The sequence below is a fragment of the Mustela erminea genome, chromosome 5 (assembly GCF_009829155.1).
Source record: "Mustela erminea isolate mMusErm1 chromosome 5, mMusErm1.Pri, whole genome shotgun sequence".
NCBI classification, from domain to species: Eukaryota; Metazoa; Chordata; class Mammalia; order Carnivora; family Mustelidae; genus Mustela; species Mustela erminea.
The window spans coordinates 68,531,296-68,557,489 of NC_045618.1; the positions used below are offsets into that span (position 1 = coordinate 68,531,296).

The following is a 26,194-nucleotide window of genomic DNA, read 5'->3' on the forward strand; positions in this document are numbered from 1 at the left end:
AGTTACTAGTTATAATTACACCTAGAAATACAGTCTTCCACTTCTGAAATAAAACCCCTCAGGAAGGAAATATGTCATCATCTTTGGTCTTTTTCCCCTGGAACACATTTAGCATTCAAATCTGTCATCAGGAGAAAATAGAACTTTGGAACTAGGAAAAATATTCCAGTCAAGGTAACTGAAAGCAAAACACTACTGTGACCTCGGTCAACCAAAAATTCAGACACAGGTTTTAAGAAAATATATTTAATATGTGTGGCTTGTTATTTCATCAAATTAGAGCAAGATGTCCCCGGGAACCCTGAGGAACGGGCAACTTCTGCCGCTTTCCCAACTGGGCAAGCTCGCCTTGGGGCCGCTGAGTATGAGTGTAGATGCATGCACAAGGCTTAGCATGTCCCTTCAAGCCTGCTAAGAGTCACTCTCCCATCACTGATGCTGTGTGGACTACTTCCCTTTCAGTTTCTATTCCAAAAATATGTGCAGAATTCCATATTTAGGACATGGGTTTTGGCACACTGCACTCTGTGTAATCCTTTTGTCTGTTTGGAACACTCATGAAACATTCAAGAACAGGCAAGCTGACTCAGAGAGAGGAGGTTGGGGAATGAGGGTGATACCTTCTCCTTGGGCTTCCCTCTCACCCCGCCTTGGACCTGGTAACCCTCCTGCAGGTTCCACTGCAGACAATTCATTTGTTCAGACTGCCTGTGAACTTCCAGGCACAGGGCAGACTAATGGGAAAGGAGGGCAGGCAGAATGAAGCTGATGGTAATCTGGTGGCGCCGAGGAAGGAGTATGGGCTGTGGAGAGGCAACTTCCTCAGGTATGTTGGATGTCCAGCGTGGTGTCATAACAGTTTTCAGAAAAAGCAGAAGAAGAATGCCTGGGGAGGAGTACCCTGGTCCAAATTTATTTCAGGGAGGGGGTCGTGGTAGTGGTGGTGGTCATCATAGTCTACAGAGCCACTGAATGATAGCTTGTTTAGGTAGCTGGAAAAAAAAACCCCACTTTTTCTCCCCTGAAATCCTGGGCCTGTCCAGAAAGAGAATTGCAAATGTCTTGCAAAGTCTTAACTCAGTGCCCAAGTGAACCAAGTGATGTTCTACCGAGGGCCTATAGCTTTTCTCATTTTTTTCCTTATGCTCCCTGAGAATTCCTTGCTCCACAAGAAAACAATCTCTATGCTAGAAACGGGTAGGCGAGTTCTCTGTATCACATTCCCTGGTGACCAGAGACAGGCCAGGGTGGCAAGGGGTGGGAGTTACAGTGGAGAAGTGCAAGGAGAAAAACTCATAATCCCAGCACAGTGCATGCCTTTCAAAAGGAAACTGCGCAAATGTGCCTAAGGAGAAAAGGAATAGCTGGGAAGCCTAACAGCCAGTGCACCCCTGGAACCTTCTTCTGTGGCCGTGAGCTCAACCAAGACTACAGAGCTTGCTCCTTCAGCTGCCTGCTGCTCTTCCCGCTGCATCCTTATGTGTAACCATTTCCCAGGAATTTATTCTGGGATTTCTTTTGCCTTCTCCCCGCTTTCCTTTTGTGACTGAGCAATCCTGCGAGGTCCCAGGGAGGCCCCAACAGCCAGGTCTCCAGGGCAGCTGGGAGCAGATTCTGACGTGAACAGATGTCTTACCTGTGCAATTCCCACCACTTCTGTCCAGTTCGTAGCCAATCTCGCACTCACAACGGAACAGGCCGGGAAGGTTATGGCAAGTTCCAAAGACACAGATGTTCGGAAGGGAGCACTCATCGATATCTTGGGGAGGGATGCAAAGGGGGAGAAAGGAAATTTATTTATTTTTTTGCTAAAGGAACTGCCTAATGTCATCATCCGATGCTATTAAGAAAACGAAGGTTATCTGACTCCAATCTAGGTGCTTCTCCTGTAGCTAAATCAGCTACCATGGAAGTGAAGCCTCTTAGGTGAGAACTTACTTTTTTTCAGCCCCCAGTACATGCCAAGCAGTAAGCTAAGCATCACAGATGTACAGTTTCTGCTGTTCCACAAGGGCTCATGTCCCTTTTGTGAAGTAAGAGTCCAAAAGATGACTTTAGACCCAGTTCTTTGGTTGTTCTTATCTACAAGTCACTGTTCTTATCGTGGGTTTAATTTCTACAAACCACAAAGGCTCTGTGGTAGCGTTTATAATCAGTTTTATAATCCTCTGGATCCCTAGAGCTACTTAGGGTGCTTCCTATTGTGGATGGAGACCTAGAAACTGCAGAAGCCTCTTTCAGGTCCTGGTCTCCCCCTCACGCTAACCTCCTGCTTAGGTAATGGACATGTAGCCACAAGCACAGCCTCGAGACTGGCTTTAAATAGCCATAATCCCTGTGCCGGCAATGATTTATATTAAGAACAAACAAACAAACACAGCCTTCCCTTATAGCACAGGGAGAAGCAAAACTTTGACTGTGACTATTTATGTTACCAGAGGTGGCAGAGACCCTGTTTTGGTTGGATGTTCAGAGTAACAAGAGTAAACAAGGCATTAGGCACATGGTCAAGAGCATAATCTGGTTTCTTGCCTCAGAGGAATTTTATATATCAAACTCTGCAGAGTTAATATAAACTGTTTAAAGAACACCTAATGGTTCCGTAACAAAGAAAAGTATTTACAGAGAACTCTATGAGAGAATGAGTATGCATGTCCTAGCGAAAGTTAATGTCCTATTAACCAGCAACAGTTATTAGTTAAGATATTAATCAGGGTCTTGTTTAAACTTCTACTGTCAATGCTTATCATTTGTTTATTTCTACTGAAATCTTTTTAGTTCACTGTAGACGCGCTAATTCTTCTCCGGAGGGATAATGTACTTAGACTTGACAAGTGTAGGGAAAGAAAAGAACCTTGTGCTTCCTAGTGGGAGCCATCCTGAGCCAACAGGCTCCTAGGGTTCCTCTTGTCCGACTAACACCTCTGGAAGACAGAGTCTTGAGCTAAGAGACAGCATGACATACAACATTATCCCTAGGGGCCCCCTCCCGAATGGATTTGCAAAGGACTCTTCCATGTTCACATATAGTAGATACTTAGAGACCATGTGAGATATACCCAGTACATTATTCTACATATGGAGAAGATTATCTGCTCTGTTATTATTTTAAAGCTTTTATTTCTAGAAACCAAACCATAGCAGAGATTAAAAACATATTTAAAGAGAATCCTTCAACAGGACATGATTCGGGGTCTGGTACTTGGAGCTCCTTCCCCTAGTGTTGGGGACAAACAGGTTGCACTGAGCTGACCATGCTCAGTTAGCCTCTCTCTCCTATGACCAACGGGTGTACTCATGCAGACTATCTGGCCAAGGTTGGGTATGCAGCTTTGTGGCCAGAAAGCTGAGATTTTTCTTTGCACGAAGAGAAATGGTCCAGCTGGAGAACCAATACCTCCACAGACTGAACGGACCACCTCAGATCTGAAGCCAAAACATATGTCAGTAGATAACTAAGTAAGTAACTAAGTAAATAAATAAATAATAAAGAAGAAAGTAAATAAATATTATATATAATATATATCAATATATAATAATAAATTAACATATAATATATAATATATATTTATCAGAAATGCTCAAATAACCTAAGCTTGTCAGGCCCTGCAAGGGCCCTCGCAACTTCCCCGTCAGTTACCTTCACAAGCTTTCCCGTCCGCACTGGGCACAAAGCCCATGTCACATTCACAGCGGTATCCTCCAGGGGCATTCAGGCACTGGCCATTGCCACACAGATTCAGGTTCTCCGAGCACTCATCAAGATCTACAGTCAGAAAGACACATAAGTTACTCTTCCCCAGTTAGGAGCTTTCCGGTTCCCCACGTCTTTCTTTCTTTCTTTTTTTTTTTTAAAATCATTGTCAACTTCCTGAGTATAGTGAGATCTCATCATAGTTTCTATTTGACACCTTTAAACCCATTCTTTCCCCTTCTTTGAATGTTAGTATTGACTAATCCATGAATATGGGGCTCAGATTCAGAATCCTGAATGCTGAATTATCCCTAATGATGTAAAATGAAGAATAAGTCCGATGCATCATTCAAATTAAGGCTTTCGTGAGCAGGGTAGTGCACAGAAGGACACATCCATGACAGGAAATAATGTGCCGTGATTTGTGTCCATTTCTCAGGTTTCAGACTTGGCTCGGATAGGCAGCAAAAGACCTAGAACACCAACTACAGAGGAGGCCAAACATTACTGTCTGCTAGATCTCTCCTGAGCTTTGCTAATCACCACAGGCACTAAATATCAAACACATGAACCATATATGCCCAATACATAAAACTCTGAATATTTTCTAACGAATAATGGGAGGTTTATGACAACAAAAATTCACTGGGTTGGACAAACAATTTCAAATACAATAAAAATTTTCAGCGAGTTGAAAAAGTTCCAGGTATATTAACTGACTGAGCCTTAGTCTGCTTTATGTTTAAATGGAGTCTTGTGAGGGAAGTTCTCAGGATACATTAATGCTTCAAGTCATGTGAAACAGACCTCAATATCTTCTGTTCTAGAATGTCTGAATTCCTGTTCCTCACATAGCTTTCTACAGCAAGCTCACCCTTGGGTTTGGTACAGAAAACAAGTCAACAGTGGAAAATAGGCACAAATATATAAAGGCTAAGGATTATAAATGGAAGTGTGATTTTATTTTATTTTTTTAAGTAAGGACATCATTGCATACAGTGATACCCATACCAAGTATATAACTAACTACATTTAACTTCTGAGGTCTCTCTAATTGACCTGGCTCCAAACTTCCATTCCATGGGGAGGTAGTTTCAAATAACCAATCATCTCTGTTCAAAGTTGACTATAATGGACCAGAAGAATTGACAGTCTGAAAGACAGAGGAACACCTGGCTTTTCTGGTTGCCATTTACGCAGTTGTTTCCAGCACGAGCCTACCTGTACAAGTGAAGCCGTCACCCGTGTATCCCTCTTTGCAGAGGCAGCGATAGGAGCCCATGGTGTTCTTGCAATCTGCATGTTGGCTGCACATGTGTGTTCCATTGGAGCATTCATCCAGATCTTATGAAAAAAAGTCACACCGTATGAACAAAAAGCATCACATTTAGAGTCAGTAGCATAGGCATTTTTTCCGTACAGAATTAATATTTTCAGGTTTATAATCTACACAGTTCCTGAGAAGCATCTATTTTTCAACTCACCGGTGCATTTAATGCCATCTCCAATCCATCCCGGGCTGCAGCTACACTTGAAGCTTCCTGCTGTGTTAGTACATACCGCATGTCTGTCGCAGTTGTGAGCTCCAATCTCACACTCGTTGATGTCTGGAAAAATCACCCGGGGTTTAAAAAAGTTTAGCACAAATGCCTTTTTGGTCTTTTAAGTAACTTAGCAAGAGCAACTAGCAACTTCAAAAGTTGACTCACTTTCACACTTTCCATAGTAGAATAGAGATTGGTTTGGTGTCTACTTATATGACTCTACATATATTGAACAGCTTCAAATTTTAATTTATAAAGAAAGGACAATACGATGCTACTTGCTACTATTAATTCTAAATATCTCCCATTACTTTAATGTAAGCATCCAGTCCCTGCAAAACAAAATGGACCTCTTTCTAGTTGAAGACCTTAAAAAGTGATCTGCCTAATGTTCCATGGCATTAAAACACGTGGTCACACTTTTCTATTCCCAGTATTTTTATTAAGTCAACTACAGAGTAATGGTGCACATTGTTATCATATCTCATGCAAAGGAACACAATATTACTGGCATACTAGCAAACTTTTTCACTCATACGTCATGTATTAAATATATTTTATTCTTCAATGGACATATATTATTTAATTATGCTATATTTTTAAAGAAGTTTTACTTTAGGCATTGCTAATTCAAACATTTGCAGGGAATTTTCCTTCAGGCAGTGAGTGAACCATCTTTCCTCTAGCTTCTTAGTGTTCTAGCATGTTGGAGACCCAAGGCGCCTTGTATATTTCATGTAAAACTCAAATCAATCCAATGGATATTTTTCTGTAAAAGGAGCCAGATTAAGGTCGTATTACTGTCAAAAAGAGAAAACAGGCCTAAAATGGAGTTGCTTGTGTTAAGCCCTATATCAGCAAACCACGGCTTAATACCTAACTTAATTGGAACGAAACTTTTAACTTGTCAATCTGGGGTTACCTGTTTAGCACTGAGAGGTAATCTACCCGATAGACCTCTTCTGTCCCCATAGGAAGGTGACCTTGCCTGAAACAATCTCCTCTTTCCTTGTTTCTCTGGCCCCTTCTACCAGAAAAACTTTCCACTTTGTTCAGCTCCTTGGAGCTCCTTTGTATTCACCAGATGGGAAGCTGCTGGGTGCATAAGTCATGGAATATAGCCAATAAGATCTTCAAATTTTACTCAGTTCAATTTCATTTTTAATACTACTAAAAGACTTCAAATTTTTGAAAGTTCTCCATTCTCCAAAATTCCATTTCCAAATTTAGCTAAGACAGATTCTATACTATAAAAAGTGCTATAAAATATAAAGTGAAATGTTTTGTTTTCTGTGATATTGTGGCTTATAATAAGAAATAAACATTCGGGGGCACCTGGGTGGCTCAGTGGGTTAAGCCTCCGCCTTCTGCTCAGATCACGATCTCAGCGTCCTGGGATTGAGCCCCGCATCAGGCTCCCTGCTCTTCAACGAGCCTGCTTCCCTCCCACCCCGCCCCATCTGCCTCTCTCCCTCATTGTGACCTCTCTCTCTGCCAAATGAATAAACAAAATCTTAAAAAAAAAAAAAAAGAAAAAGAAATAAACTTTTTTCCTCCCTGATTCTGGTACAAAGCTCCTAAAACCCTTGGAATTACCTAAGTGATGAGAACATAAAGATGTCCTCTTATAATATTGATGAGGTAAATTTTGGACTTCACCTCAGGATGGGGTTTGTTGCCCGGAGAATGAACCATGTGATTCAAGGGCTAGAACTTTCAGTTCCACCCCACCGACCTCCATCAGAGAGAGGATGGGGGTTGAATTAATAGCCAAAACCAATGATTTGATCAATCACGCCTATGTAATGAAGCTTCCATAAAACCCAGAAAGATGGGTTCAGAGAGCTTCTGGATTGGTGAACATATAGAGATTCACATAGAATGGCTTGCTCAGAGAGGGCCTCGAAGCTCCACACTCCTGTCCCATGCCTTGCCCTGTGCATCCTTTCCCTCCCCTGTACTGTTCCCAAGTTGTACCCTTTTAGAATAAACTGGTAATCTAATAAGGAAACTAGTTTCCTGGGCTCTGTGATGGGATAGAGGGTTGGTGGGAACCTCTAATTTATAGGATTAACAGCCAGTCACTCAAAAGCCCAAATAACAACCTGGACTTGTGATTGGCTTCTGAAATAAAGACAGTTTTGTGTAAATGAGTCCTTGACCAGTGAAATTTTTCACTATCTCTGAGTAGATATTGTCATAGGAATTGAGTTGAATTTTAAGACACTCTGTTGATCAGAATTGAAATTGGTCCAGAATCCTTATTCCCCAAAATGAATCCATAATAAAAGACAGGTACTTCACTTTATAACAACTTTTTCATCAACTAAGAACTCATAAGCCTGGATACTATGACTCTATATGGAAACCAACGTCTAACACAAAACTTAGGTCAAAAAGGATAGTTTTGGCATGTGAAATGTTGCAAGAATTTTCAGTGATCCTTTGAAAAGTGGCAAGAAAAAAAAAAACGGGCAAGCAACTTGTGTTTACCCTTTTGTTTACTTAAGAAGCCCAATTAAATGATTTGAAAGTGTTTGGAAACACGCTGTTTGCCAAATGTTCCATCTGAAGCCCTGAAATGGTCCTGGCACCTTTGGCTTCTTCATAACTTCTAGAGCAAACACAAAATAAAATAATGGTATTTTTCCTACAAAAATACTTCGTAACATCACTAACGATCGTAAAATGAAAACATGCTTGGAAGGAAGTTCTTGCAATTACGACATATTGTATGGGTGAATTTTAATGTAGCCTTGGCAACCACGTGCATCTACTGAGTTATTAAAACAGGTCAAGGGAGGCACATACCAGGCGGCTTTAGACTTGTGACTGGAAGCTTTAACCAACTGAATAATTGAGCACGGCACATTCCAAGGAAATAAGGAAGAAGGCCAGCCCAGGGATAACAGTGGTAAGTATGCTAGGGAATTCAAGAAAGTAAGCCTGACCTCACGGGCTCCCAAGCGGGACCATCAACACTTCTTTCTTCCTCAGGTAACCACTCCCCTCAGAGTTAAGGACCACTTTTGCAGAGTCCTGTCTTCATTTCCCTCCTTTATTTGTCCTGATCTCTGAGTTGGATAGAAACGATGAGCTTCCATTGCCTAAGTATTGAAGCTTCTTAATGTTATAAAAGTCAAGGAATTTTCTAAGTGGAAAAAACTCACAATTTGACTTTCTTAATTGTCAGTTACTCAGAGGAGGATACCGTGGTCCCCAAGAACATGGGGACTTTCAAGGGACCCAAGACCAGTAAGTGGCAGAACTCATTTCTGAGTCCGTTAGAGCTTTTCCCTGTCCGCTCCTTGGCTCTCTTTCCTTTGGGCCACAGCAGCTGAATCTTGCTGATTTCTTCAATCACATAAGGACTTTATTCTAAATCTCAGTTTCTGGAGTTTTCAAAACCTTGTGAGCATTAACAGACTTACAGAAATTTTCTCTAATCTTTTCTACTAAGTACAATTTTCAGAGATGTTCATAGCCTGTCCACCTAGTAATTCTGTAATCTTTTTCTTTCCAACTTTCTAAGGACCCAAGGTACCCTGATTTTCATATGCCCTTGATACCTTCCATACGTAATCTTGCAATTAAGGAAACGGCCATTTCTTTTAAAAGGAGTCTCCCTCCCTTTTTATTTTTTTTTTTTAAAGATTTTATTTATTTATTTGATAGAGAGAGATCACAAGTAGACAGAGAGGCCGGCGGGGGGTGGGGAGCAGGCTCGCTGCTGAGCAGAGAGCCCGATGCGGGGCTCAATCCCAGGACGCTGGGATCATGACCCGAGCCGAAAGCAGAGGTTTTAACCCACTGAGCCACCCAGGTGCCCCTCCCTCCCTTTTTAAATCAGTAATATGCTCATATAAATTTCTAACTCAAGAAAATACATGTAGTTTTACTGCAATGTTTTCAAGGTGAAAAGAAATTTGTAAGAAGCCATGTATCGTAGGCTTTAGGATACTAGGAGATGATACTTAGGAGCCAATATTCAACTCTCCATTTTATGAATATTTGTTTAAGCATTATGTCAATGACTTACTCTCGGTATGTAACAAGTGAATTAGAAAAAGTTGGTCATAAGGTGTAAAGGCATCCTTGAGGAAAAGCTCCTCGCGTGTGTGTATATGTGCATGCATACTATTGCCGACTATTATTTATTAATTATTTCCATGTCAGCTTTGGGCCTAAGACTGTACTTCATTATAAAAGCAAACAGAAGGAGAAACTGAGCCATAAGGGAAACAAGCAAACAAAATGCTGTATTCAAACATTTACTCCTCAACAGTGTGAAGGAAACATAGCACATGTTTGCCAAGAACATCTCTTTTGGTACAAATGTTCTCTTTCCCCCACAAGTTTGCTCCAGACAGAAAATTCTTTTTTTAAGATTAAGAATAAGCCCAAGCCAAGAAAAGCAAGGAAATTCAAATTTAGGGCTGACACAGCAACCTCCTTAACCCCACCAAAGTTCCCTCACAAAGACTCAAAGGTCCAACTCGCGTGGCTGTCTTGACAGGCAAGGGTGTGGTCCGAGCAGACCCCAGGCTCAGGTTCTGGGTGTGTCTCCCTGACACTCAAGTAAGGGCTTCTTTTCTGAGCCTCTCTGGCCTCCTCTGACAGTCATCCAAGGAGAAGCAGCATCAACCCCACACACCTGCCCTCCTGTCACTGGGCTTCAGTCACAGCAGAGCTGACACACTGTGAGACCTCCTTAATTGGGCATTGGGGAAGAGGACAGTAGAATAAATGGAAAGGCCAAACATGAAGGCTTGGGTTTCTCAATATGGATCGAAATTTGAGCCAGAACTATTTAACTGAACACCCACGGAGTTTTCACAGGCTGACAGCCAGTAGAGGACAATTCACAGTGATAAGAAGCTGGAAAGAAACGGGCACAAATTCTCCCTGAGTCCTGATGGTTTTGAAGTATGTGATTCTCCATCATGGACTAAGACCTATGAGTAACATTTCTCATGTGAAAAAAAGCAGAGAGTTTGCGAAATGGAATTACCCAGATACATGGCTATTTTAACTGAAAACAGTTCTGATTTTAATGGCATGCTTGCTTACTAACTGACTGAGTGAGCACATGGTGGCTGAGGGGGAGGGTAGGTTCTTACAAATTCGTTTGTGAAAGCCGGGACCCACCAAGGATGGCACCTAGCAGCAACCTGGCTCTCTTTCCTCCAGTCTATTGTCTAATTACGATGCCGTAGAATGAGCAGCAGAAGCCTTGCATGTGGGCCACAGAAAAACTGTAATCCAGCCCCCTTAAGCTAAGGACAGAAGAGCCGTGTTCTAGATTTTAAGCAAAGGTCCATTGTCCCTCCATTAAATCAAATGTTCTTCTCAGCAATACCCACGATTTGAATAAAGCTTAAGGAGAAAACAGAAACCCTTAACATCTGTGTGGGATGGGAATGTAAGTCAGTGGGTGGATTCTGAGCACTGCTAAAGTGATTGGGAGAAAAAAACATGTTTATTTGTTAAAATGGAAACAATCAGTAATGACAAGGGAGCTAAAATATTTAGACAAAGCTGTAATGGAACCCAGAGGACATTTTTTGAGTTCTCATGAAAAAAAGTTCTTCCCTATGAAATAGCATACATATTTTTGTAATTCATTTACAGGGTACTCAAATATATATACATATATGTGTACATATACATACATGGACACACATATTATAAATATATACATCATATGTCTGTATACATATTATATATGTACAAAAATATATTTACATATATCACCAAAAACATCATTCCAGGTTTGTTCTTCACTGTTACTTGTGGTGTGGCTTGCTTTATCCCATTAGGCAAGATGCATATCTCTATTTACATTAGTTGCCTGGGACATTACAAACACTTGTCTTTAACATGACTATCACTAGGGAAACCTGATGGTATTCTAAGTTGGGAGTGACACCAATTTTAAACTAAAAGCAGGCTAAAAGAGCCCTAGTTACATGGGATTAAAAATACATTTTGGCTCAGGTTTTTAAAAACTTGTTTTTAAGTATACCAAACTTGCTGCCAATTCCTGTTTGTGTAAGTCATTTCCAATCAAACGTGATACTTTTGGTTGAATAACAGTATTTACAGAGGACCTCTTTTTCTTCCCTCACTGATGCACCCCCTCTCTCCATACTTCACTGCAGGGGTGCTTACCCAAAAGGAACACTTGTTTAACTATAAGGCACCCTGAGGAGTTGTTCAAACTCATGAACCAGTGGAAGAACTAGCAATAAAATCCAGAGTTCTGTGACTTCACACAAGAAATTATCACAGCCTGCGCTGCTATGATATCAAAGGGGCTATGAAACTCCAGTCTTCTCCCAACAGTGCTGGCTGGCTCTGATGAAACTGAAAAGTCATTTTAGGCTACAATTTAAAAGTAGGGGTTGAAAGAAGAGAGGGTTTCTTGGACCTCCAATCTAAGTTTCTGTTCATGCAATTTACCAAAAGACTGCTGTCATATCAAAACCAAGTGTCATCTTCTCCAATACGGAGTACACAGTTCTCAACACCACAGTGCAAACTCAATTATGAAAAACAAGCCTTTTCATATTCAGAGTTTAAACTGATTTCAAGCATGTATCAGTAACTCGTAGTATAGAATTTTGCCAAACTAGAAGTTGCATCTTCAACCAAAGTGGCTTCTATATACTGTGTCTGTAGGTCTCATTTTACAATGACAATAATAGCTACCATTTATTGACCAGCTACAGTATACCAAGCACTGTGCCAAGGGCATTATATATATTATGTCTCATTTACCTAAAATGGTATTGATATTGTAGGAAAACTTAAGCTTTCTTCATGGTGAAAGACCTAAAATAATTGGCCTTTCCACATGCTTCTGTTAACTGGAATTTGGAGCACGAATTCTAGAGATCCTTTTCTTATAGGGAATGAAGACTGTGCCATTAGATTAACTTCTCCCTCTGTAAGCCTCTTGGTTCTCTGGGCTGAATTTCAGTGAGTGCAACTGAACCAAACAATGGTATTAGCCTCTATTGGGTAAAATGCAATATGGAACTACCTTACCTTCCCCTACATTAGTGCCAGACCACCATCCCTTACCTCAGATCCTATATTTCTCTTGAAAGCTTACAATAAAGCATGAACTGTAGATATACTGAGCTAAGCATCATTTGTACCCCAGAGACCAGTAGTTGAGATTTTAAACACTGTTCCATTTATTAGAATGGATCCCTAGCCATGCTTCATATGAAGAGTAATATAGTGAGCATGAAGGCATTCTAGCTTCATGCTCCTTTTTATAATTTGGCTAGAACTTGTCATTTTTGAACCAATAGTAATGTTATTGGCATTATCTTGTATATCTATAAATTTGAAGCTTAGCATTATTGGACAGTTTGGAATGATAATAAATTTTCTTGAAAATAATGTTGATATAATTAAGAAAAGGACCTTTACCACACTGCCAATCTGCAAATATTTTAATGTTAGTTTCAAGTCACAAGGGCTTGCCAAACTGGTTTTTGGAAATAAAGTCTGTTATTTGTAAAGAAATTATGCCATTACTGAATTCAAGCTCACCATGATCTCCATTATGTTTTAAATTGTTATATCCCATAATCTGTTATATTACTATAAGTAACCCTAGTAAAACTTTATTATATTATTCCACATACTTACGATCATGGCTTCAAATTTGAAAACACCAACTAAACCCTTAATAACAATATCTTCCATACAGAATGATTTTATTTGATGTTTAATAAAATAAGCTCCTACAAATATTGTGAAAAGATTTTCTTATGAACGACTGGGAGGAGGCAAACAAAATTACAAATGGTTTACTTATCACTTCATAAGATCTGCTAATCCCCAGGAATGATCTGGGCTAAAACAACTGAATACATCAAAAGCACACTAATTTAAGAAACTGGAAGACTGATGGGAATTGATGACAAATACAAACTGTAGGATGTTTCTTTAAAACCTTAGTTATAAAACCTTAAATGAAATGTTGACAAGGGAGGCTTGCTTTAATAAAGGGATAGGAATGTTTGGTAATTAGCATGTTAACTACTTTGATATAAAAATGTGATTTTCAACCTCATAAAAATGTGATATTTATGGTGTTAGTTATGGTGGTAATTCATCCAATGTGCCTTTTTTCATAGGTAAAGAAAAAAGCTTCAGCATAAATCCAAAGTATGAAAAGCTTCAATGAAGGACAGACTAAGTAAATGAAAATTGTTTTTCAAAAGGCTTTATAAAGTAATTAAAATGTTAGGAGTTTTAAAACTTGTCTTACGCTGGTAGTAGTCTCTTAATTATCAAGTGCTTTTGTTCAAATTGGAAACACATACCTGTACAGCCAGTTTTTCCTTTTTTGCCTGAATAGCCCATATCACAGTGGCAGATAAATGAGCCTTTAGTGTTTTCACAGGTTCCACTTAGGCAGATATTTGGATTCAGGTCACATTCATTGACATCTGTAAGATACAGATATTATTAATACATATAACTATTTGTTTGATACCACTGAAAACTTTTTGCCTGAGATAAAACAACTATGACAAATAAATTAGAAAAGATGAACTGTTTTCACTAAAAAAAAAAAAAAAAAGTGTCATATTTACAGAGCTCAATTCACACTTGCCTTCTCTCCTGCAGGCTAACCAGGCCAACTGGCTCTACCTGGGCCATGAGCAGGAGGTCGAGTAAGCAAATAAACTGAGGGACTCTAGGCTGCCTTTAGAGCCTGTTATGTGACAGTTTAGAGAGCTTTTTAAAGCAGCATATTCTGTTGCAAGATAAAAATTTTAATTCAGTCTGTGACTGCCAACATTTTAGTTTCCAATTTTAAAGAAATGATAGATGAACTAGTTGTCTTAGGAAAGATAGTTACAAACTTCACTTCTTTCCCAAATTAAAAATTATCTACTTTTTATGACATTCACTTCATAAATATTCGGTAAAGGTTTTCTGAAGATATAAATGTGACAGAATTTAAATATTTTCAATTCCAGATTCTCACTTCTGGCCAAGATGGAGTAATAGAGATGGAATTTAGTTTCCCATGTGAAACACCAGCAAAAGGACCACAGAGGCAATAGAAAACAGTGATGCCTGATGGAGAGAAAACAAGCTAGGTGAGTTCTATGAATGTCCCAGATTATGGTGTAGGGAGAGTTTTAAGGCCATGACCTCAGGGTGGGGATAACAGATGGAGCTGGATAGTGTCCCAGAGTTGAGGGGATAAAGCTGGAAGTCATGGAAGGGCAAGGTAGCCAGAGTTCATAGGGCAGAATAAAGGACAGAAGAAAGCTGCATAGAGAGCTCTGGGATCTGCAAAGGGTCCCCATCACGTATTCAGGTAAGTAGTGATCAGTGCATTCATGTAAGGAAACTACTCAAAGCTAGGGGAGGTACCACTCGAAAGAATTAGAGGGAACAATCATCAGAGCTCACAGAAGGCCCAGAATTGTGCCTGTTCCTACTGGTCAGGCTGGAAAATCTCGTAATTCAGAAGGGTCTTGGCTCAGTCATGGGGCAAAATAAGTCTTTTTGCCATGGGGCAGAGTAACCACTGCTTAAAAGCATAAAAACAAGACTTTGAAAGAACCTATCTGTTTCCATATAACTTATCTGGGTTCCAGAATAAAGCCTAAGAATATTTCTAGGGATACAAAAATATCTAGCAACTAGTAAGTCAAAATTTATCATGTCTGGCATCCAATCAAAAATTACCAGGCACTCAATGAGGCAGGAAAATAGGACCCACAATGAGGAAGAAAGTCAATTTACTGAAATGACCCAGAACTGACAGAGATGATGGAATTAGTAGACGAGGATATTAAAGCAGTTATTAATACTCTATTTCATAGGCTCAAAAAGCTAGAGGAATGATTGAACCCATCAAGTGGAGACAGGGAAGATGTAAACAATGACCCAAATCAAATTTTTAGAGATGAAACAACAACATCTGAGATTACAAAGATACTGAATGGGATTAGATATTGCAGAAGAAAAGGACAATAAATTTGAAGACACAACGATAGAATATGTCAATATAATCAATTCTAGAGTCCACTGCATTCTTGTCAGAAATAAATTTTGCTTGCCTTTAGTAAAATATTTAAAAAGCCCAAATTCTAGTCACAGCAGAAGAAGGTTAAGTGGACAGAAATGAAACAAGTGTCCCTGTGGGGATGACCAATGGTCGGCTCGGCCCACACAACATCTGACAAGAATATTGTATCACAGTCATGAGAAAGTTGCCCTTTGGAAGGCTGGTTTTGGAATATTAGTAATATGCCCTTAAATATCCTTACTTTTCCATTAGGAGCCATTTATCAACTTCCCAAACTAATGTTTATGTAATTTAACAGTGCTCAGGGATAACTAGACAAAATGGGAAACTCTGTGTTCTTCGCTTACCTACACAAGTCTTCATGTCTTCAGACGCCATGAACCCATCATAACACAAGCACCTGTATTCCCCTGGTATGTTCGTACACTGACCGCCATCGCAGATATTGGGGTTATCTTCACACTCATCAATGTCTGCAGAGAAGAAAGACAACAATAGCATGTGGTTAATACCAGTCGTTTAATCACCTAACAGTGATTGTGAATTTTACTTTATTTTTCTCATTGTCAAACATAAATACCTAAGGTCGATCATCTTCTGGCTTACTGATATTGTAAAGATGAAATGTATTTAAAATAAGCATATCTATTTAGAAGCACTTTTGATAAAAATATTTTTATTCTTTTCAACATTTGACTTTGATAGTCAGATATATATCTAAGGCTTTTTGGAGGGATTTTTCTAGCTCTGATAAAATAATTTTGATCCTTAAACCCAAGTTCTCTTTTTAACCGAAACCAAAATGAAAACCTGTATCACCAATCTCCTTTCTCTTCTCTAGTTGGAGACATGGCTCTTTTAGCCCAGGATGATACAACAGGAAGTGTGACTTAGAGCAGCAGTTCTCAAATTCAGGCATATCCGAATCATGTGGAGAACTTTTGGAAATAGATTATGGGGATCTACCCCCAGAAGTTTCTGATTCAGTAGGTCCAGGTGGGACCCACGATTTTGCATTTCTAACATATTCTTGGGTGATGTGGATGCTGCTGGTCGAGGAACACACCCTGAGTAGCCTTGCAATGAGTCAAAAGAGCAGATTCTTCAAAACTATATCTTACACCACATGAGCTAGGAAGTTTGCAGAGTGCTGTGTGCATTCTCCCACACAGGCAATCTGAACCCTACCTGATAGATGCAGAATCTGATGCTCAGGATCTTTACCAAGGATCCATAGCTAAAATGTGTGACAAAACAAAATTTTGAACTCAGGACTGTCTGCCTATGAAGTCTAGGCCCCGAACCACTCTAAGAGTGGACCTGTTCCTGAGAATTTCACAGGGGGCTAAAACCTACTCACCAGTGCATGACCTCTGGTCAGGCATTAGTGCAAATCCTGGCTGACAGCTGCATTCGTAGCTGCCTTCAGAGTTTGTGCAGAAGGTCTCACAACCGCCGTTCATTATGCTGCATTCGTCGATGTCTAAGAGAAAGAAAAAAAAGAAAGAAAATCACCTTTCTTTGTGTCTCTGATTATGGCACAGGTTCAAAGTGTTCAAAGTAAAACAAAACCCAACTGAAACATCCTAGGGCAAATGGAAGTCATTGCATCATTCAATTCCTTCAACAAATATAAAGTACAAACCTACTATGTGCTGGAGATAACAATCTAATTGTGAAGGAGACAGACCCTATCCCTACTTTCATAATGCTTATGTTGCAAACTGGGAGTTAGACGAATAGTCAGTCACACAATACATGGGGTGCCACGTGCCAGGTAGGAGAAATGCTAGGGCTAAAGGAATCATCCCAGTTATAATAATGGGCACGTGGATCAAATTCTCTGGGTCACATATTCAGTTATAAACTTGACACTCAGTTCGACTGGCTGAGGTTCCAGTCCTTTTCAAGAACCTGAGCTGGAATTCTGAGCTGTCCTGGGCCATGTTTCAGAAAAATTGGGGCTGATTTATGGCTTTGGGTGGAAACCATGTAAGACTTGGCAGTTCCACATGATGTACACCCCAAACCAGGCAAAAACTGGCAGTTTTTACAAAGTTTCACTTTGACTTTGGGCATAATAAACCCAGAGGGCTTTCTGTGCCACTCTTCCCAGCACGACTAAACCTACAGAGGGCCAGCCAACAAAGGAAAATGCTTGTCCCACAAAACCCCATCTTTAAGGAGTGCCAGACCTGGCCTCCATTTCAGTGTAAGGTAGGAACAGAACATGGTCTTCTTGCCAATAATTATTCTTTGAAATCTCCTAAGCTCATCTAAGCCACCTAAGGGCAAGATGTTTTCTGTCTTTCTCACTGAACCCATGCTTCGTTCACTACAGCTGGTTTGCACTCACTTGCTGATGCACCTGCATAGGCAGGTGCATAAACAAAGCCCGTGCTATCATTCACTCTTCCTAGCAGCAGAGCTCCAATCAGACTTGTTAGAGCTGAAACATTTCAGATCCTTCATTTACAGCGTTCTTTAAACAGACAAGAGAGATGATATCCAAAGACCATGGGCCACTATGAAAAGAATTTTACTTACAGGAAAACAAGGAAGATGAAGGAAAAGCAACTGGTGATGAAAACAGAACTCAGAGAACATCGTTGGAGTGTTTTGAGAAAGAAACTAAATAAAATAAAATATAAAAGAGAAGAGTGCACTTACCCACACAGAACAGCCTGTCAGGGGTTGAATGATAGCCAGGGTTGCAGGCACACTGATACTTTCCTATGAGGTTCACACAACGGCCATTGGGACAGAGGTTCGCACTCAGTTCACATTCGTTGATGTCTGTTTAGAAAATAAAAAATAGCCAACATCCAGTCAAGAAGCTTCCAACTGTGGGAGAGACATGGGTTGAACGACTGACCACCAATAAGTGGTCTGAAAGTCTTCCTCCTTACCTATACATGCTGAGATGTTGGGGGACAGCTGATGACCAGGAGGACATTCGCAGCGGTAACTTCCCTCGGTGTTTAGGCAAACGCCTCCCCGGCATAGGAGAGGATCTCTCTGACACTCATCGATATCTGCAAAATGGCGACGACTCATGTGGAAGATGGTGGTGGTGTCTTGCCCAGGGCCTCGACCAGTGCATTTCTCAGAGCCCCTACTTGCTGGGAGTCCTGGCAGCTCAGGGCTCACGGCTCCCTTCTGAGAACGGCTGTTCACCTCACTCAGAAATGCCGTCGAGGTAAGAATTACATCCCCCTCAAATAATGGGACCTGCCCGTAGCTGACAAGGGAGTGTACAATCTGGCCTGGCTGAAAGGTGGGACCGCTCTCTAACACAATGTCTATTCTAGAATCCCCTGTGGGATCAGGTTAAGGCTAAGAAGCCTCTTGCCCTGCCCTGTTACTTCCCTCACTTCTTTACAGCTTCTTCCTTAAAAAAAAAATCTCCATCTCAGGCTTCTTTCTAGGGAACCTGATTTAATTGCAGCCAGCTTAAATGCTCCCTTCTTCTAGAAATGTTGGACAGAAACCCTATAATAATGTGACCTCAAATATAGCTAATGTTTGAATTGTTTCTCTTCCTTGGGGTGTCTCTTCCGGCGTTAAACTCACTTCTCTGGGACCCAAAACTGGTGTGCTAGGCCACCACCAACCCACAGCAAAAAAGCCCTCCTGCTTTCCTCATGTCAGTCTCCCTCTGCCTCAGACTGATTCTGGACACACTGGTCAGGAGACCCATGCACTGGGGGGAGCAGGAAGAGCCTGGGAGGGAGGATCTGAGCCATCAAAGCCCTGGGGAATCCCTTTTCACCTGTGTGGACCAGACAGCCACAGGCTTACCCATGCAGTTCTTCATCATCATGAATCCGCTTTCGTAGCCTTCGTCACACTTGCACTCGAAGTCCCCTGGGGTGTTCACACACTGACCACGGCCGCAGAGGTCAGGAGAGATTCGGCATTCGTCGATATCTGAATGCAAGCGGCAGTGCGTCAGTCTCAGGACAGCTTTCCTTCTTGGGGCAGTGTGGGAAAGGGGAAGAGCTCTACAGGGTCACTGACCTGTGCAGTTCCTTTCTTCAGAGTCAAGAGCAAAGCCGCTGTCACACCTGCACTTAAAGCTGCCAATGGTGTTTCTGCACTTGCCGTGGGTGCAAAGGCTGGGGATCATCTTGCACTCGTTGATATCTTCGGGAAGAAGAAAATGGGCAGAAAGCACAAAAAGAAAATAAGCATCCCGTAAGGAGTTCTCAGGGCCTCTATTTTAAACCCAGGAGGCTGGAGGGTCTTGATTTAAGGTCTTGGAAATACGCATTTTAAAGAAAGTGTAAGGATCCATGAGAACTATGACTTTCTAAACATTTCTAGTCTTTTAAGCCTCTGTATTTTAGAAAGCATTATTAGGGAAGGAAAACATTATTAGTGTTTATTTGGACTTACAGGCAGCCCATTGTCTGATATGTACCAAACATTTCAGTATCTGCTGAACGAGTGAACAGACCCTCTAAACCACTAGCATCCATACTGAAAGCACATAGATGATTGGAATAAATTGCCCCACGGCAACCAGCTGAAAGTGCAGTGGGCTGAGATGTTCAGCTATGCTTTTTGATGCTTTCTTGGATACACCGAAAATCTAAGAACTTCAAAAAGGATGTCATTTAAAATTTAAATGCCTTGTAAATAAATGGATACTATTTAAAATATTTTCTCAAATAAGTGTACAATTTAAAAGTATTTTCTCAATTGATATTAAGGTGTCATTAACATAATTACAAGAGTTTCTTGTACACTAGGAGACTGCATAATGTCATGGGTGATCTTCTTCCAGGGCCTTTCTAAAGCATGACCTAACACTCAAGAAATACAAGTTCATTTCTACAAAAGGTCATGAAAGACAGAACCAGCAGATTAAATCACAAGAACACGTCCTTCTGTGGCAATGGATTGCCACAGCTTTTGGAAGAAAATCACTCAAATTCCTTTGAATTTACTTAAGAGACATTTAAGAGGGGCATCTAGAAACTGTCTCTCTAGACAGAATTTTAATTCCCAGGGCATCTTGGACCAAACACACAAAACAAAACAAAACAAAACAAAAACAAAAACACTTCTATATATGGATAATTAAACAGTATATATATACTCATTTCCCATTTTTATAAGTTCATTTGGTTATGGAGTATAATAACCAGGCCCAGACACAATAAGCAACCAAGACAAAAAATCTACACCAGGAACATAAGCTGGGCTTCTCTGAAAAATTGGAATTCTCAGAAACCAGTCATGGTTTTCCCGTATGCTAAAGTCAACAAGTTCTATATCCTTGTGTATAAAAAGTTAAAACAGTTTTGGAATTAGATTAAATCTGTAACTTCTCACTTTTTACATGAATTTTAGATGATGGCCTAGTAAACTGAAAGAAGGTTTGACTTTATCAGGAGTCACTGGAATGTGCTTGCCATCAGAATGACATCCAGTGTTTTTGGACACAGAGGATCTGCCACTGCGTTTGCCATGCCATTCAAACTACTACGGTATCCTCAGGTAAACTGCAGTGACCTGGTTAAACCAGCAGAAAAGAGGTCAAGTCTTATGGCTTTAGCAGACAGAATAAAAACTCCCCAAGAAGATTTCCTTTTTGTTGATATTTGGCTGAGGGTAGTGTCAAAATCTACTTTAACACTAAACAAGTGGCTAATGGGAGAAGCAACTGGCCTCAGGAAGTCCTGAATGGCGGGAAAAGCCAACCCATTCCAGAGTGAACAGGGGCTGTCACTCAGAAAGTGAAGAACGTGTGTGGAGACGACTGAGGGAAGGCCAGGCTAATGGGACTCACTGCAGTTCTCCTGTCAGCTGTTCATTCTCCGCTTGGTCTAAAAAGAAGAGCAGTCAGCCACTGAAAGCACAGTACCTTTGAAGAAAGGTTTTCCATTTGTAATTTCTTTTGTGGCGAAACCGGGCCCTCTGGGACAGAGCTCATCGTACTCAGGCGTGTTTCTCACAGGACACTCCTCGCATTCCTCAGTACCCCAGGCCGCCCCAACGGAGCAGCAACAGGCGTCCATGCGGTGGCGGCCGGCAATGGGCAGAGTGCATTCCTCGTCCTCGTACCTCAGGAAGCAGGTTTCCAGGCGGATATCTGCCAGATGGAACACAGGGAGGCTGAGGAGAGCTACCCTATTTCCACTGCCCCAAACTGCCGACCAGTTGGGTCAGGCAAGGTACAATGTACATAATTTGCTGTGCACTTATTGGCTGGAATAATTTTCCTCAAAAGGAGTCCAGGCTTTTTGATGAGTATTCCTCCCTAACAAAAGACTTTCTTTTCTTTGGCAGCTCCTACTTATTTGCCCCTCTTATTTCTGGAAACTTTCCTTTCAATTTTAGGCATTTTCTGATAATTCTACATAAAGAACAGTATTCGGAGAAATCCCGCAGAGCTCTTTGGGGAGATGTTTTCTCCCTGTACAGACATGTTTACCACGAATACATGCACTCCGTCATGCCGGGACCTCCTCTCGCGCTAAAAGGAAACCGCGCTCTTTCTCACTGGAGAACATCTAAGCTAGCTCCAGCACTTCTTCCTCACAGCCATTTCATCTTTGGAGAGGTGCAATGTTAAATTCCAAAATCAAGAATGTCCTACTTGAGACTGAAGAGGAAAAACAAGTGAAGAAAAGCCATTTGCTCCTCTTCTCAAGTATTTCTTTCACTTCTACGTGTGCTTATACGTACATTCTTCTGGGTACATGTGGGATAAATCGAGTCCCAACCCCAAGTTTGTGGAATCGTGAGGAAGAGTAGAAGTGATATACCAGGTGTTAAGAGATCTGGAACTTAGTCCTGTTCCGCAATTAAGAAGCTGCTTATTTTAGACAAAATACTAACCCTGACCCTGAATTTCTAAATCCATAAAATGATGTCGCACCCATCTCCAAGGGGGTACCATAAAGCTTGGATAAGATTCTGTGTCTTGGGTACCTGGGTGGCTCAGTCGGCTAAGTGTCTGCCTTTGGCTCAGGTCATGATCCCAGGGTCCTGAGATTGAATCCCGCATTGGGCTCCCTGCTCAGCGGGGAGTCTGCTTCTCACCCTGACCCTCACCCCTCTCATGCTCTCTCTCTCTTTCTCTTTCTGTAATAAATAAATAAAATCTTTAAAAAAAAAAAAAAGATTCAGTGTCTGGAAACCATAAAGTGTAATTAAAACCTAAGGCATTATCTTCCCTTTCTCTTTCCTTTCCCAATGTGGTCATTATACCTTCACCTACATGCCTGAACTTCCTTTAATGTTAGAAAGCCTTTAAAGCCTTCTGGGCAACTTTACATTCAGGTTGCCTCTAACAAGATGCATAGATACTTTTCAAATGATTTCTAAATTAAATACTGAAGCTTCTTTCAACTGAAGAACCTAGAAGAAGGTTCTCATTAAATGCTCATTCCTCCTAAACCAAGAAAGCGGACTCAAAATGAGATTAACTGACAACCATCGTTACAAAAAGACTCTGCCCTCCAGATTCCAGCTTCTCTACTCCATATTGCTTACATTATACACCTTTAAGTTCTGTATTTCAGGTTTTGTTAGTTCTAATTCATAAATGATCCAAATCTCTTAACCTCCTACTACTGTTTTAACCACCTGCAGTGGTCCTTCACTAAGGATAATCTTCAGAGGAATACAGTTCCAGATATACAATGTACCTGAGCATCATTTTCAGAGCCATGGACTCAGAAACAAGTGATCCAAGAGACATAGTCCCAGCAGTCAGAAGCTACAGAAGTAGGGTCAGAATACGTCTGCCAGATGGGATCTCCAACCTGCTGCCCGTAAGAGCCCACAGGGCAGCTTTCTGAGAACTCAGGGTCCAGTGTCTTCCATATCAAGGCCACTTGGGCTCCCGCAGATGGCATGGAGAGAATCCCACCATGATTAGAAGTGACAGTGGCTCTGGGCTCCTTTAGGCTCACCATTCAAGAATGCAGCTCTCTTCACTCACACCCACTAGGGTTTTGGGCAAGGACCTGTCCATCTGGCCACTGGCAGGACATGCCTAGCGAGCATGGGCTACAGTTTCTAATCAAGCAAAACTGTTCTCCCCACCATTCACCTTGTATCCTATAGTTGGTGGCATATGGGGGCAGATTTAAGAGTTCTGGAATAATGACTGTGATGGTAATGACTTAAGGGATAGTTACACATCAATAAAGAACTGAAGTTTCTCTTCACTAACACGTTCTCTACTCTTTTTTATAAAGAATAAAGGAAGAGCTTGAGCGAGGAAAGCTATTTGTCAAGGAAACTACTATGTATCCTAATGGAAATGCTGAATTTGAGATATGTATAACTGTACTTGGAACCAAATATTCAGCTTTATCTTACTGAGCTTTTAATAACCCTTAAGAAACACCAATTAAAAAAGCAATGAGCACAGGATTTACCTAGGCAGATCCTCCCTGTGGCATCCAAAGTCATCCCACTGGGACACTGACATTTAAATGATCCCTTAGAGTTAACGCATAAGCCATTTTTGCATACTCCTGGGAATACTTCACATTCATTTATATCTATGAAGAAAAAAAACCCATGAAGTTAAAATATTTGTATAGCATCATTCTACTTTATTTCATTTCTGGAGTCACAATTATTCTCACAACAGAAAAGGCCATTTTGAACCAAGTAATTTTGTAAAAATAATTTGCTTCCAAATAGTTCACGTAGCATTTCTGGGAACTCTGAACATCAAGCAGATTGAGTCCCCCTTTTCCCAGAGTTTCTCTTTATGAGTTTCTCCATAGGTCTTAAGGAGTAATTTTTGAATTATAGAGACTGGGAATTGGTATGAGTTCTTGGGGACAGCTCTGGGTGCTATGGACATCTCAGGTAGGGCTACCAGAAGCCACAGAGTTAGCTTTATGAGATCAGATGTCTGCAAATAACAGAAACCTGGCCTTTCAAACTAGCAAAGAAGAAACAGCTTGACGAAAAAAAATCCTACTGAGAAATAGCTGGGGCCAGTTGAAACTGTGTCTTCTGAAAAATGCTGAGATGTCCCCAGAAAGCATATAACTAGTTCCACCTCAGCAACAGTCTTAAACTGTTTGTCAAAGCCTTGGTGGTCCCAGCTTGAGTCAGGGAGAGTCCAAAGATGCTCACGTTCATTCATTTATCATTCACTCACTCACTCTCAAATATACCTGTCCTTCCCAGTTTGTTTAATAAGAAATAGTATGTTCCCTGCACTTAATTTAGAAAAATATTCCTCATCAAGTTAATTTAAAGAAAGCCAGTTGCCAATGCCAAAAGAAGGGGAACATGAGCATACTGTGTCTCTATTTGGAAAAAATAACTTTCTAAGCCAGGGATGTTGGAAAAAAATATTTGAAATCTCTCTTTCCGAGAGATATAAGTGGGGAGGGGGAAATTTACCTTTTTGGGTTTTTCGTTTGGGCCATTTTTACACCAAAATGTGCTGCTGAGGTCAGATAAGTCATTAACAGTGGGTCTGGACCAGAGAAAGGCCAAAGGATTCAGTCATCATTTGGAAAGAAAGACCTTGGGTGGGGGTTGTAGCATTCTTCTTTATTTTAACAGGGAAGAAAAAACTTCATTTCATTCCACATATGGGACTAATTGCTGTTTTTAAAATTTTTCAGCTGCTGTGTCATGTCAGGTTGTGTTAGTCACCCTGACCTACGTCTATCTGGGACTCCGTGAGAAAGAATCACAACAAACTGGAGAGAATCCACGTAGACTTTTAAAAAATGAGACAATGGAGTACATCCTTCTGAATCCTCCATGACATGAAACAAACAAACAAAAGCCAGGGCAAATGAAGAAAAAAATGCAAATTTTATAGTCTCATCGAAAACTTCCATTTTCCTCTTCCTGATGATAGTATTTTGAAAGTGCAGTCGCTTGAAACCATGGTCAGCCTAACCAGCTTCAGTCACCCACCCTGCCCTGTGGCCATAGTGATCCAACACTGGCAACAGCATATATATGCTTGTGAAATTAACATTTGTTATGTTCTGCAGTTCTCATTATTTTCCTCTTGGCTGCATCTTTCTCATTGGGAAGTTACATGACAACTTTATCCAATCCAAGTTCACACAAGCACTCTTCAAGCACACCAAAATTTATGGGTTATAAATACACAGAAATACCTTCACACTGGGTTCCTTTAATTCTTGAATAGCCTTTGCCACATATGGGATCTGTAAAAAAGCAAAAAAAAAAAAAAAAAATCAAAAAACAGAAAAAAAATTTGAGATAACAATATCTAGACTTTATGAAATAGTGTAAGAAACACAAAAGAGGACCTGGACAGGAATTAGATTCTGTGGCTATCAATAAGTCTAAGATGAAAAGGTGTTTCTGCGATTGCATACATGAAGAAGAAGAATGAAATGTTCCTTGAATTAAGCTCTGAGAGGTCCTGAAAAACCCAAAGGTACTGTAAAGATTATGCTAAGGTGATGACTAAGAAGGAAATTGGCTAGATCTCTCTTTTGCTATCAGCTCTAAGATTGGAATCACATTATATGATTCCTAGAACATGAACATGGAAAAGAAAGTCTAGAATCTGAAGATCGCCAGCCCTGTAGCATTCAGATTACATATCCATATACCCAAACATTGAATTAACAAAATCATCAGCAGTGTTCTCAAACCTCAGCTTTGCAACAGATTTAGAAGTTAAGTGGCTTCTTTACATCAATCCATTTTTTGGGGAAGAGAATCTGTGCCTGTAAAAAGCTCAGGACTCTGAATCATGAGGATCCAAGGGAGCCCATAGGAGTTGCTGATCTAGGAAAACCACACTAGGGTAACCACATTACAGTGTGGTGGTAGAAAACAATAACCCAGATGCCAAATCACATGAAATTACTGTCCTTGATACTTCCCTTAGTTTCCTATTCAGCA

General features: G+C 40.7%; 1 protein-coding gene and 1 long non-coding RNA gene across 4 annotated transcripts in view; one reads left to right on the forward strand and one right to left on the reverse strand.

Moving 5' to 3' along the window:
- The window catches only part of FBN1 (fibrillin 1), a 231,737-nt gene that overhangs the window by 55,431 nt on the left and 150,112 nt on the right, over positions 1 to 26,194 (reverse strand). For 2 of the 3 annotated variants that reach the window (XM_032343645.1, XM_032343646.1), the window contains 14 exons: positions 25,435 to 25,485; positions 23,710 to 23,835; positions 21,183 to 21,410; positions 19,331 to 19,456; positions 19,112 to 19,240; positions 18,220 to 18,345; positions 17,981 to 18,106; positions 16,671 to 16,793; positions 15,658 to 15,783; positions 13,584 to 13,709; positions 5,179 to 5,301; positions 4,916 to 5,038; positions 3,641 to 3,766; positions 1,637 to 1,759 (listed from right to left, as the gene is read on the reverse strand). In XM_032343645.1, coding sequence (XP_032199536.1) covers positions 1,637 to 1,759; positions 3,641 to 3,766; positions 4,916 to 5,038; positions 5,179 to 5,301; positions 13,584 to 13,709; positions 15,658 to 15,783; positions 16,671 to 16,793; positions 17,981 to 18,106; positions 18,220 to 18,345; positions 19,112 to 19,240; positions 19,331 to 19,456; positions 21,183 to 21,410; positions 23,710 to 23,835; positions 25,435 to 25,485 — 1,782 coding nt within the window. The remainder of the gene's footprint in view (positions 1 to 1,636; positions 1,760 to 3,640; positions 3,767 to 4,915; positions 5,039 to 5,178; positions 5,302 to 13,583; positions 13,710 to 15,657; positions 15,784 to 16,670; positions 16,794 to 17,980; positions 18,107 to 18,219; positions 18,346 to 19,111; positions 19,241 to 19,330; positions 19,457 to 21,182; positions 21,411 to 23,709; positions 23,836 to 25,434; positions 25,486 to 26,194) is intronic. The other variant, XM_032343647.1, reaches the window with a different exon arrangement.
- Positions 542 to 25,523, forward strand: LOC116591041. The gene is made up of 3 exons (XR_004285823.1): positions 542 to 826; positions 14,247 to 14,369; positions 24,925 to 25,523. It is a non-coding gene; the product is annotated as an uncharacterized LOC116591041 (long non-coding RNA).